At 37.0% G+C, this 13,223-nt stretch overlaps 1 protein-coding gene across 1 annotated transcript in view; it reads left to right on the top strand.

The window, feature by feature from the left end:
• Positions 1-603: 603 nt before the first annotated feature.
• Positions 604-13,223, top strand: part of Myo31DF (Unconventional myosin ID) — a 90,587-nt gene continuing 77,967 nt past the window's right edge. The window contains exons 1-2 of the mRNA XM_067769067.1: positions 604-715; positions 2,896-3,270. Coding sequence (XP_067625168.1) covers positions 3,179-3,270 — 92 coding nt within the window. The 5' untranslated portion in view covers positions 604-715; positions 2,896-3,178. The remainder of the gene's footprint in view (positions 716-2,895; positions 3,271-13,223) is intronic.

Here is a 13,223-nt window from a genome sequence, read left to right as displayed (position 1 = left end):
TTGCCACATCTGCTCAAATTTTCTAAGTTTTTCCATTCTTGATTTAACTTAAGCTGTTATGCCAATATTTTTCAGCCAGCTTTTTTCAAATAGGTAATTTTTCCAAAAGCAAAATAAATTACAGAAAAGGTTACAGAGTTAAACAGCCTTAAAAATTCAGCTATGTTGGTTATACACAGAAATACAATAGAGGGTTGTGTCTCCGCTTTTCGCAAGCGTTGAGATTCACCACGTCCAAATATCACAATCCACGGATTGGTACCGGCGGGTTTGTATGGGACTTAGGCTGTTATGCCAAAGTAAATACAAATCTTTACCGATAACTGTGTTATCGATTAATTTATCGAATTCTAACAGAGTAATATTGCATTGTCATCGGAGTTATACATGTGTGCAAAATTTCAGCTCAATCGGGCACCGGGAAGTGTATCAAATTTAACTTGCAAGATTCCATTACAGACAACAAAAGTGAAACTAAATAAAAGCTTATAAAAAAAACTTTGCAATTTTTTTTTTGAGATTTGGTCCCAAATGAAAATATTGTGTGGCAACCGTGCATGTATCTATGAAGTTGACTCACTTTGACTCACTTCATTGTCCAGTCGTATTTTAGTTCTCCAATTGTGAGGAAATATTTGTTTTGCTTACACGGTATCACACAAGTTGCCATAAACCTAAAACAAGATACATATTAAAAAATATTGGCGTTTACTTTGTATGTGTGTAGTTTAATAAATCCTTTTCCGTATATAACTTTTTTTTTTTTGTTGTGCCTTTGTGATACGAGCGTATGTACATTTATATTTCGTTTGAGATATCTAATCTAAAATGTTTTTCCAATGTGAAATTATGTTTACACCCAACGTACCGTATATATAAATAAATGAGAGTGTGTTCTTTTGCCAAGCCGAGGTATACGGCGTTCACTCTGAATCACCCAAACGAGGTTGATAAAATAAAGATGTGTTGTGTTGTTGTGTGCATAATGGCCGCGTCACGATGAATTTTTCATGTTTATTAGTTGTTAGTTGTAATGCAGACGGCCGCGGCACAATGAAAGTTTTCATATATGTAGATGCGTTTAACACAACCTTATGCATTCCAGTAACATCGCCACAATCAAGGTGGTGACACAATGACATTTTTCATATAGATGCGTTTAACACAAGCTTATGCATTCCAATAACATCGCCACAATCAACCAAGATGTTGCGTTTTTAAATATGAAGGAACTTCAGACTTGCCAATTGAAGTTTATTACGCCTTGCCCGTTCACAAACAAAATTTCGCGAAGCACTGTTGTAAACATTCTCCCTATACAACAAAAATACTTGCTAACATATTTTGTGTCGTATTCGATTGTTATATTGCAGTTTTTAATTGTGAAAAATGTTAGAAAATTTACCAACCAGTGGGAAAAATAATTTCACTTGCAAAGTGTGCCAACACCCTTAGCCAAAGCAAATGTCAAATTTTTCTTCTTATGATTTGCTTGGAACAAAATTGGGGAGTTGGCTACTTTTCAATATCAGATGGCGCCAGTGTCGCTCATTCTACCATTCTCCATAAAAATACATGCAATCTACTCATAATGTAGAAGCATGTGTTAAACTCATCTATATGAAAAACTGCTTATGTGTCGGAGCTGTCAACAAAGATGTTGCGTTTATAAATATGAAGGAACTCCAGACTTGGCAATTGAAGTTTATTTCGCCTTGCCCATTCACGTACAAAATTTCTCCTTATACAACAAAAATACTTGCTAAGATATTTTTTCTCGTATTCATGTGTTATATTGCAGTTTTAAACTGTGAAAAATGTTAGAAAAGTATCTACAAGTGGGAAAAATAATTTCACTTGCAAAATGTGATAGCATCCTTACCCAAAGAAAATGTTGAATTCTTCTTCTAATGCTTTGCTTGCAACAAAAGTTGGTCGTTGGCTACTTTTTCATGTCAGATTTGGCCAGTCCCTGCAAAAATCGGTGGATCATGTGGTCCACTGGAGTACTTACCATTGTACTCCACTGTAATGCAGCAATGGACCAACTCATATTTCTACACGAACATATTGTAAGCCGATTATTGCTCGTCTTCAACGATTGTAATCATTACACGATGTTTATTGGACTGTGGGTACTCCATGGATTACTCTGATGTAATGCGGAGCTGGAGTATATGGTCCAATCCTAGGACATCGCAATGTTAATTGGACCATATTTTTTGTATGAATTGTGGTTAATTAGGAGCACTCGGTTGGTCCATAGCCAGTACTCCATACATGCATGCATGGAGTACTCGCGATTTTTGCAGGGGTGTCACTCATTCTGCCTTAAAAGTGCGTGCAATCTACTCATCATGCATAAGATTGCGTTAAACGTTTCTATGTATATGAAAAATTTTTTATTTGACCAGGCTTTAAATATAAGCGAGCAAATCGTGTATGTAAAGCGCCTTTAAAGGTTTTTTTAAATGCGGCCAAAAGCTATCTATGCTGAAATGTGTTCTACTCAGATGTACTATGGATGGCTTAGACGGTATTGGATCCGCTTAAAGGTGCAGACTTTGGTGCTTTATCGGTAACCGTATCGGTAACCTTATAACAGCTGATTCGACCAACCTTATGGGAATCAATGCAATCGTTATTGGTGCCGCTAAGGTTGTAACCCTATCGTAGCCAACCAATTGGTTTTTGGTTTACCGTCGTAACGATAAACAGCTGATTACGTTAGTGATACGACTACAGCGATACGACATACGGCATCAATGACTCCCGCTTAAGGGTCTTTTTTTGTTTGTGTTTTAGGCTGTTATTGCTTGTGTCTACAGATGTACCTATAAGAACGTAATACATATTCATTCATCCGCTTAAGGGTTTTTTTTGTTTATGTTTTAGGCTGTTATTGCTATTGTGCCCACAGATGTATCTACAAGAACGTAATAAATATACATTCATATGTACATACATGTATATGTTTGTGTGATTGCTAGAATACATGCATATGGATATTAACGTTTCGCCATTCAATTCGTCATAGTTATTTTATTATACCTACCTATTATACAAAAAAGCGAACCAACTTATTTCCCATTGAAGTAGGTACTCAGATAAAAAATAATCAAAGCCACTTTCAAAATACCATCATAAATCCTCTAAACGATAATACATACAGTATAAAATGACAATGCAGCAAACAGAAGTCGGTGTTCGAGACTTTGTGCTCCTTGACCAAATTACTTTGGAAAAATTTATGGACAATATAAAAAAAAGGTAAGAATTTGCTCACATTTAATTATCTATTTACCCTTTGTCAGCGTTCTTGCATTTAATTTCACTTTCTTGTATATATGTATGTATGTATGTATTTCTGCTTCGGAATGCTTCAGTTAGCGCGTTCCAATGAGCCATCCACCCGTGCATTACAATCAAATTTCACTGATACGATCTGGACCAGTTCCATGAGAGTTGGTAGCACTCATCTCATGTGTACATACATATAATGGGGTATACATATTTACAAACTTTTTTTTTCTCGAATCGCCCTTAAAATTTTAGTATAATATTCAAAATAAATTATCCTAGCAGTATCAATAGTTCTTTAAACCATGCCACAAATGCGATATAGTATTTTCTATATAAAATTGTATATGTAGGATTTTGAACTCAACAAAAAAATAGGCTACTATTACTTAAAAACCGGGTTCGGCAGTTAAAACACGTCAAAAATGTCGGGAATGGTGTCAAAATACGTGTTTTGAACCTAATATAAAATCGTCTGAAGGCTGATATTAAAAACTTCTGTCAGAAGTTATGTGCAGAAAACAGTAGCCGTGTTTTTTTTCACACGCGTATACGTTTACGTTTACGGCGGCCACCGTGGTGTGATGGTAGCGTGCTCCGCCTATCACACCGTATGCCCTGGGTTCAACTCCCGGGCAAAGCAACATCAAAATTTTAGAAATAAGGTTTTTCAATTAGAAGAAAATTTTTCTAAGCGGGGTCGCCCCTCGGCAGTGTTTGGCAAGCGCTCCGGGTGTATTTCTGCCATGAAAAGCTCTCAGTGAAAACTCATCTGCCTTGCAGATGCCGTTCGGAGTCGGCATAAAACATGTAGGTCCCCTCCGGCCAATTTGTAGGGAAAATCAAGAGGAGCACGACGCAAATTGGAAGAGAAGCTCGGCCTTAGATCTCTTCGGAGGTTATCGCGCCTTAAATTTATTTTTTATTTTTTTATACGTTTACGTTTGCGCGCGAAAAAAACGCCTATCCTCGCTTAGATAATGCTTAGGAGACCCATCTAGCGGCAGTGGTTAAATAACTACAGCTACAGCACAGGGTGTACCCAAAAGCGGAGACACAACCCTCTGATGGCCATAGGGTATAACATATAGCTGAATCAGTTGCGATGAATTGTGGACACACATAGAATACATAGGATTAGTGTAGAGGGTGAAACAAAGACATATATTTCAGTTACATCTGAGTATAATGCGTATTGAAATTTAGTAGACAAATTTTATGCGCAGCAATTTCAGAGGTTTATTTAAAGTTTGTCGCTTAGCAGTCCATATAAAGTTTAAGCGTAAACGTATATAGAAGTAAAGAAAAAACACAGCTAATATATTGTATTTTTCATATTAGCCGTGTTTTCTAACACGCGTATATCCGTTTACGCTTAAACTTGATATGGAATGCTGAGCGACAAACTTTAAATACACCTCTGAAATTGCTGCTCATAAATTTTGTCCTACTAAATATCAATACGCATTATACTCAGATGTAACTGAAATATGTGTCTTTGTTTCACCCTCTACACTAATTCTATGTATTCTATATGTGTCCACAATTCATCGCAACTGATTCAGCTATATGTTATACCCTATGGCCATCAGAGCGTTGCGTCTCCGCTTTTCGGTACACCCTGTTGCTGTAGCTAGTTGTTTAACCACAACCGCTAGATGGGTCTCCTAAGCATTATCTAAGCGAAGATAGGCGTTTTTTAACACGCGTAAACGAAACGTATACGCGCGTGTTAAAAAACACGGCTATTGTGTTTTACATACGCACCAATGGAATATATTTTCACAGAATCAAAATTAAAAATTTTCCATATGGATTGATACCAAATTCATAGGCGTCTGTTTTTGACTTTAAGAATATTAAACAGTATGTAAATTTTATTAAATACCTTTTAGTGGAGTGTTCTGATAAGATTGTGTAGCTCATTGCTGTAAATTGAAAATTTCTAGGAAAAATTCCATATATTTTGACTTGCAAATGTATCGTTTTGTCCAGAATAACTTGAAACGAATATAATAGGGGGACTCATGAAAGCATAAAAACTTACAAGGTGTAAAATTATATCCATTTACACACGCTGTTATATGAACGCACTCTTGATAAACTTGATTGTTTATCAGATGTATTATTGCCAAACAAAAATTTTTAAATTGTTATACAAATTAAAAAATGCCAAGATTAAGTGAAAAATCAAAACTAAAACGTCTTTACTAAGATATTCTTGTAAATAACTTGCTAATGTTGGAGATTTCTGATGAAAATGCCTGCTGTAATGTCTGCAAGGTTGCATTCCTTTGAGTTTACCGCGTTTACACAATGAAATGTGCGCGTAAATTTATACAAATTGTGTAAATGATTTTTCATACAAAATTTGACAGTTCGTTTACGCACTAGATAAATTTATACGTTTACACACTTTATAAGGCATTTATACGGTTACATGAGTCCCCCTAATGTAATTATTTTGTAGCCTTTATAATTTGCTGTCAGAATTATGTAAACTAAATATGTATGGGGTCTCGAGTGGAAAAAATTGGTAAGTTTGGGACACAGTAGCCGTGTTTTTTTTACACGCGTATACGTTTCGTTTGCGCGTGAAAAAAAACGCCTATCCTCGCTTAAATAATGCTTAGGAGACCCATCTAGTGGCTGTGGTTAAACAAATAGCTACAGCAACAGGGTGTACCGAAAAGCGGAGACACAACCCTCTGCTGTATTTCTGTGTATAACATATAGCTGAATCAGTTGTGATAAATAGTGGACGCGCATAGAATGCATAGTGCAGAGGGTGAAACATAGACACATATTTCAGTTACGTCTGAGTATAGTGCGTATTGAAATTTAGTAGTACTAATTTTATGCGTAGCAATTTCAGAGGTGTATTTAAAGTTTGTCGCTTAGCAGTCCATATAAAGTTTAAGCGTAAACGTAAATAGATGAGAAAAAAAACACAGCTAATAGTGCATATGTTCATAAGTGCTACCAAGTAAAAAAGGTGAGCTGTCAAATATCTACCACAAAAAAACAAAAGAACAAAACGGCCATACGTATCCGAAATTGATCCAGGTAAATATCATGATCACGACGTTGTTGCATTTGCATGTTAAACTTTTATCGGGATCTCGATCAGGCTTCATTGGCAAAGCAAGCAATAAGCTTGATATTTTTCGCATAGTTTTAAGAACGCGCTGATAATGCAATATAAATTTTAAATCTTACCGCTAGGTGACGCAAAATTCGAGATTTAATAAAAAAAGTCATATTTACTGTTCGGTTTGATTAATATTCAGGTTAGGTTCTGCCTACAAGAAAGTAAGGATATGCATACCCTCGGGGCTTAGCGGCGCCATTTTCAAAACTCGTATTTATGAATTTATTCGATACTACCTACAAGAAAGTACAGATATCGACAAAACGCTGACGTAAGGTGGACCTAAAGTAAAGACATTTTTAAAACTAGAAATGAACTAATATATTCGAAATTTAGAGCTTATGTTATAATAAAGAACGCCCACATACAAAATATTTTTTGGCGTGGGGTGCGGGTGTTGGAAATGTTAAAAAAAGTCGTTAGTACCAATTACTCGTGAAGATTGAAGTTTGCCCCCAAAACAAATATACAGCAGTTTTGGATACAGCACTGCCGATTTTTCTGCTGCTTTATTGTTTTGTAGACACATAAAATGCTTGGCGCGATTTAACTCCAAAGAGATTTTAGCCAAGCTTCTCTTCCAATTTGCATCGTCCTCCTTATATGTTTTATTTAGACTCCGAACGAGAAGATTTTCATGGCTGGTCAATCGCTATATATGTAGTTGGCAGAATTTCTTTGCTTTTGACGTCAGCACTGCCAGCGATATACTTGTGGATTTTTTTAGGGTTCAGTGCTTTAGGTGCATTTGACTGCATGCTCACGATGTGTGTAGGTATGCCATCGACGTAGATGACTGACATTACTCACGTCAACTTCATAAAAAAAGTTGCCGTAGACATGGCCAGTGATAGTACCGAAGTTAGATGAGGTTTGAATGTTTCGTCCCTGGCCTGAACAGGTTCATGCCGGCCACTCAAAAAGATTGCGGATAACCTTTAAGCCTAGGTGGAAGAGTAAACTCCTATATATCTATCAGTAACGTGCAGTGTTTGACTGTATCAAAAGCTTCCAACAGTTCTAGCAAGTATTGTTCTGTATAATTTTCAAAAGCTATATGTGCTGGTGTTTTGCAAGCCGCAGGCTAAGTGCCTTTGTTACTGGCAACAGGAGAGATGTCGGAAGATATCATCCTTTTTGGTAAGCTGGTTTCTCAAAATTTAGCAGCGGTACCACCCTCGCCATATTCCATTTTTAAGGGATGATAAAGGTAATTGAATTGCTCATTGCCAAGAATTTTTAGCATCGGTATGACATCGGACTGAGTAGGTACTGATATCAGTGAGTAGTGCAGTAAGTAGTGCACTAATATCAGGGCAATATTTTCTAGGGCAGATAGGGGATATATAATGATTTATGTCTTTTTTCACTCTAATTATTTTGATATGTGAAAGGCTGTATTTATGCGTTTATGTCGTTACAAGGAACCGCTAGACGAAAATAATTATTGAACTTTATGAACTTTGCTCAGTTAAGCATAAAACTTTGGCGTATTCCCACCAAACATTTATGTTAGAGAATGATTAAAAATCGAATCGAATTCTAAGGTATTTATCTAAGGTAGAAGGTTAGAAGACGATTTGCGAAATGCTATAATTCCCAACAAAAGGGGGACTTTGTTCTCGATATCGAGGAAAGGGGTAGAACTCTAATCGAATCCTAATGTAGATTTTTAATTGGTTTCTAATGTGAATCTCCAATTGAATGCAATTATTTTAAAGCAATTCAATTTTCATTGTTTTATTAGCCGTGTTTTGTCTGTGTATGTATATATTTTGTCTGTGTTGTATGCCTGTGTATAACCATTAGCTGAATCAGTTGCGATGAATTGTGACACGCACCATTTTAAGAGGTGATATATAGAATTAGTGTAGAGTTGAAACATAGACACATACTTCTGTTACATCTGAGTATAATGCGTATTGAAATTTAGTAGTACTAATTTTATGCGCAGCAATTTCAGAGGTGTATTTAAAGTTTGACGCTTAGCAGTCCGTATAAAGTTTAAGCGTAAACGTCTATAGATGTAAAAAAAAACACAGCTATTAGCCGTGTTTTTTAACACGCGCGTATACGTTTCGTTTGCGCGTGTTAAAAAACGCCTATCTTCGCTTAGATAATGCTTAGGAGACCCATCTAGCGGCTGTGGTAAAACAACTAGCTACAGCAACAGGGTGTACCGAAAAGCGGAGACGCAACGCTCTGATGGCCATAGGGTATAACATATAGCTGAATCAGTTGCGATGAATTGTGGACACACATATAATACATAGAATTAGTGTACAGGGTGAAACAAAGACACATATTTCAGTTACATCTGAGTATAATGCGTATTGAAATTTAGTAGGACAAAATTTATGCGCAGCAATTTCAGAGGTGTATTTATAGTTTGTCTCTTAGCAGTCAATATAAAGTTTAAGCGTAAACGGATATACGCGTGTTAAAAAACACGGCTATTATATCAAATACTTTTAATGGGTTATACGCTTATTTAATTGATATTAGCCGTGTTTTTTTCACACGCGTATACGTTTACGTTTGCGCGTGAAAAAAAACGCCTATCCTCGCTTAGATAATGCTTAGGAGACCCATCTAGCGGCAGTGGTTAAATAACTACAGCTACAACACAGGGTGCATCGAAAAGCGGAGACGCAACCCTCTGATGGCCATAGGGTATAACATATAGCTGAATCAGTTGCGATGAATTAAGGACACACATAGAATACATAGGATTAGTTTAGAGGGTGAAACAAAGACACATATTTCAGTTACATCTGAGTATAATGCGTATTGAAATTTAGTAGGACAAATTTTATGCGTAGCAATTTCAGAGGTGTATTTAAGGTTTATCGCTTAGCAGTCCATATAAAGTTTAAGCGTAAACGTATATAGAAGTAAATCAAAACACAGCTATAGTGCCGAATTTTAGCAGCACTAAGCCGTTAGTAAATACAAGCACAAGAACAATAAAGCAAGCTGCCACTCTTGTGTACGTAAACAAATCAACTATCATTTATACACATACAAGGCAACGAAGATATACTCACACACACATGTACTCACAAACACATGTAGTACTCACGCATACACCCGCATATGGCTATAAGATAAACATAAACTACAAATATACATGTATATGGGGTATTCCATCCCATTTCGACCAATTTTGAACCCGACCCCTTTAGAATTGGCTGAAAGTTTTTCTTCTTTTTCTAGCTTACGAAAGACGTTTTTCAGAAGTTTTTAAAATTTTTTCATCCAACTCAAAAAAAGTTATGAATTTAAAAAAAAAACACCGTTTTTGTTTTCAAAATGCTATAACTTTTTCAACAATTGACCGTTTGGGATCTTTTTTTTTCAAAAATTTGTTTGTAAGTGTACTTTTCGGAAAAAATTCAAAAAAATTTTTAAAGTTTTTTTTTTGTAATTTTTCAGTTTTTCGAGATTTTTCGAATTTCGCCCTTTTTTTCTCATAAAAACCTTCAATCAATTCTGCAATCATCCCCACTAATCCCGGAGGGGGCCGAGAATTTTTGTTTTTTATTTAATTGAAAAAAAAAACTTTAAAATTTTTGGTATTTTTTCCGAAAAGCACATTTAAAAACATATTAAAAAAAAAATGATCCCAAGCGGTCAATTTTTGAAAAAGTTATAGCATTTTGAAAAAAACACCGTTTTCCAACTCAAAATAAGTTTTAAATATTTTGAAAAAAAAGGTGTTTTTTTCAAAATGCTATAACTTTTTCAAAAATTGACCGTTTTGGATAATTTTGTTTTTAAATATGTTTTTAAATGTACTTTTCGGAAAAAATACAAAAAAAATTTTAAAGTTTTTTTTTCAATTAAATAAAAAAAAAAAATTCTCGACCCACTCCGGTATTAGTGGGGATGATTGCTGAATTGATTGAAGTGAAAAGGGCGAAATTCGAAAAATCTCGAAAAACCGAAAAATTACAAAAAAAAAAGTTTAAAAATTTTTTTGAATTTTTTCCGAAAAGTACATTTAAAAACAAATTGTAAAAAAAAAAAGATCCCAAACGGTAAATTTTTGAAAAAGTTATAGCATTTTGTAAACAAAAACGGTGTTTTTTTAAAAATTCGTAACTTTTTTTGAGTTGGATGAAAAAATTTGAAAAAATTCTGAAAAAAGTCTTTCGTAAGCTAGAAAAAGAAGAAAAACTTTCAGCCAATTCTAAAGGGATCGGGTTCAAAATTGGTCGAAATGGGATGGAATACCCCATATATAAATTACAAGTAGGAGATACAACTATTCTAGAAGGCGAAACGTCTAGACCTTAGTAGAAATATGCAGGCGAGGCAGCAGAGAGTATGGAAGCAGCGCAAGCTGAGGCATGGCTAATCAGTTTTGATTTAAACACGCTATTGCTTGTGAAGTATAATTGCGAAGTGCTACTCTTGAAGTAATCTAAATAAAGACCAGTTTGCAATACTAAATAGTGGAGTGATTTATTCAGCAGTTTAGCGATTCGAATGTTAGCAGAAGTTATCAAATAAGCAGAATTTCCCTAAATTCATTACAATCTAATGTCTAATATCTAATATATATTATAAATGGCAAAGTTTGGATGTTTGGATGTTTAGATGTTTGGATGTTTGGATGTTTTGATGTTTGTCCAGACGTTTGTTTTTGTGACTTAATCATGCAAGAACGGCTGGACGGATTTGTATAAAATTTGGCATGCATATAGCCAATAGTCTAGAAGGATCTACTAGCTATATATTTTTCAAAAGGGGCGTGGTCTCCGCCCCCTAGGAACAGTTATAATTTAATTATTATATTTTTTTGTATTTGCGACTGAATCACGCCAGAACGGCTTCACGGATTTTGATGAAATTTGGGACAGAGATAATAGGCTACTGGCGAAATTTTTTTCGAATATGGAAAGGGGGAAGGGGGTCCCACGACCCCTTCCAATAATTACTTTTTAACAATTTTTACACATTATAACTTTATGTATACTGACCTTCACCAATATTACAAACTCAATGGGTGAAATAAGTCGAGGGCTTACAAAGTGAGCAGTGATACACCGCCCCCCCCCCCCCCCCCTCCTTTCCATCTCTCGTGCAAAGTCTATAAATTGTTATAACTCAATGTAAATTTTGTCCTAAAATCAATAATTTTTGGTATCTGGCTCATACAGATCGAGATCTAAACAATTTTGGAAAAACGATCAGTGGTACTCTCCTCCTCCCGCCATCCGCCCTCCATCAATTGTTTTTATTAGCACGCTTTTATTAGCTTTACCTGTATGTTTCTTTGTAACTCTTCATTCGCTTCAACGCGCCTGTTGCCTTATTAACATGGTTTTATAATTATCTTCACCCTATTTGTAATCCCGTTTGGGTCATATCGAGACCCTTCCGGGATCATTTCTGGATGGTTTTCGGGATCCGTCCGCGATCCCGCCGGGGTCAATTCTGGACTTTTTCGGGACTATTCCGGGATTATTTTGGGACCCTTCCGGGATCATTTATGTATAGTTTTCGGGATCCGTCCGGGATTCCGTCGGGATTATTTTGGGACATTTTCGGGACTATTCCAGGATCATTTCGGGACTATTTCGCGATCATTTGGGGACCCTTCCGGCATCATTTCTGGACGGTTTTCGGGATCCGTCTGGTATCCCGTCGGGGTCAATTCTGGACTTATTCTCAACTAATACGGGATCATTTGGGACCTTTTTGGCATCATTTCTAGATGGTTTCCGGGATCCGTCGGGGATCCCGTCTGGGTAATTTCGTGACTTTTTCTGGATTATTTGGTGTCCCATCCGGCATCATTTCTGGATGGTTTTCGGGATCCGTCCGGTATCCCGTCGGGGTCAATTCTGAACTTTTTCGGGATTATTTGGTGTCCCATCCGGCATCATTTCTGGATAGTTTTCGGGATTCGTCCTGCATCCCGACGGGGTCATTTCGGGACTATATCGTGATCATTTTGGGGTACCCACCGGCATCATTTCTGGATGGTTTTTGGGATCCGTCCGGTATCACGTCGGGGTCAATTCTGGACTTTTTCTCAACTAATACGGGATCATTTGGGCCATTTTGGCATCATTTTTGGATGGTTTTCGGGATCCGTCCGGGACCCCGTTAGGGTGGTTTCGGGACTATTAGGGGATCATTTGAGGACCTTTCCGGCATCATATCTGGATGGTTTTCGGTATCCGTCCTGGATCCCGACGGGGTCATTTCGGGACTATATCGGGATCATTTTGGGGTGCCCACCGGCATCATTTATGGATGGCTTTCGGGATCCGTCTGGGATCCCGTCGGGGTTATTTCAGGACTTTTTTGGGATTATTTAGGGTACCTTCCGGCATCATTTCTGGATGGTTTTGGGGAGCAGTCCGGGATCCCTTGGTCATGTTGCGACTTTTTCGCGACTGATACGGGATCATTTGGGGACCCTTTCGACATCATTTCTGGATGGTTTTCGGGATCCAGTCCGGGTCACTTCAGGACTTTTTTTCGACTAATACGGGATCATTTGGGGACTCTTTCGGCATCATTTCTGGTTGGTTTTTGGAATCCGTTCGGGATCCCGTCGGGGTCATTTCGGGACTATAAGGGCATCATTTGGGGAAATTTTCGGCATCATTTCTGGATAGTTTTCGGGATGCCGTCGGGGTCATTTCGGGACTATAAGGGCATCATTTGGGGAAATTTTCGGCATCATTTCTGGATAGTTTTCGGGATCCCGTCGGGGGCATTTCGGGACTATTTCGAGATCATTTGGGGCACCATT

Source organism: Eurosta solidaginis, chromosome 2, assembly GCF_040869045.1.
Source record: "Eurosta solidaginis isolate ZX-2024a chromosome 2, ASM4086904v1, whole genome shotgun sequence".
Classification (NCBI taxonomy): Eukaryota; Metazoa; Arthropoda; class Insecta; order Diptera; family Tephritidae; genus Eurosta; species Eurosta solidaginis.
The sequence above is the reverse complement of the archived record's forward strand: the minus strand, read 5'-3'. Positions and strand labels throughout refer to the sequence as shown.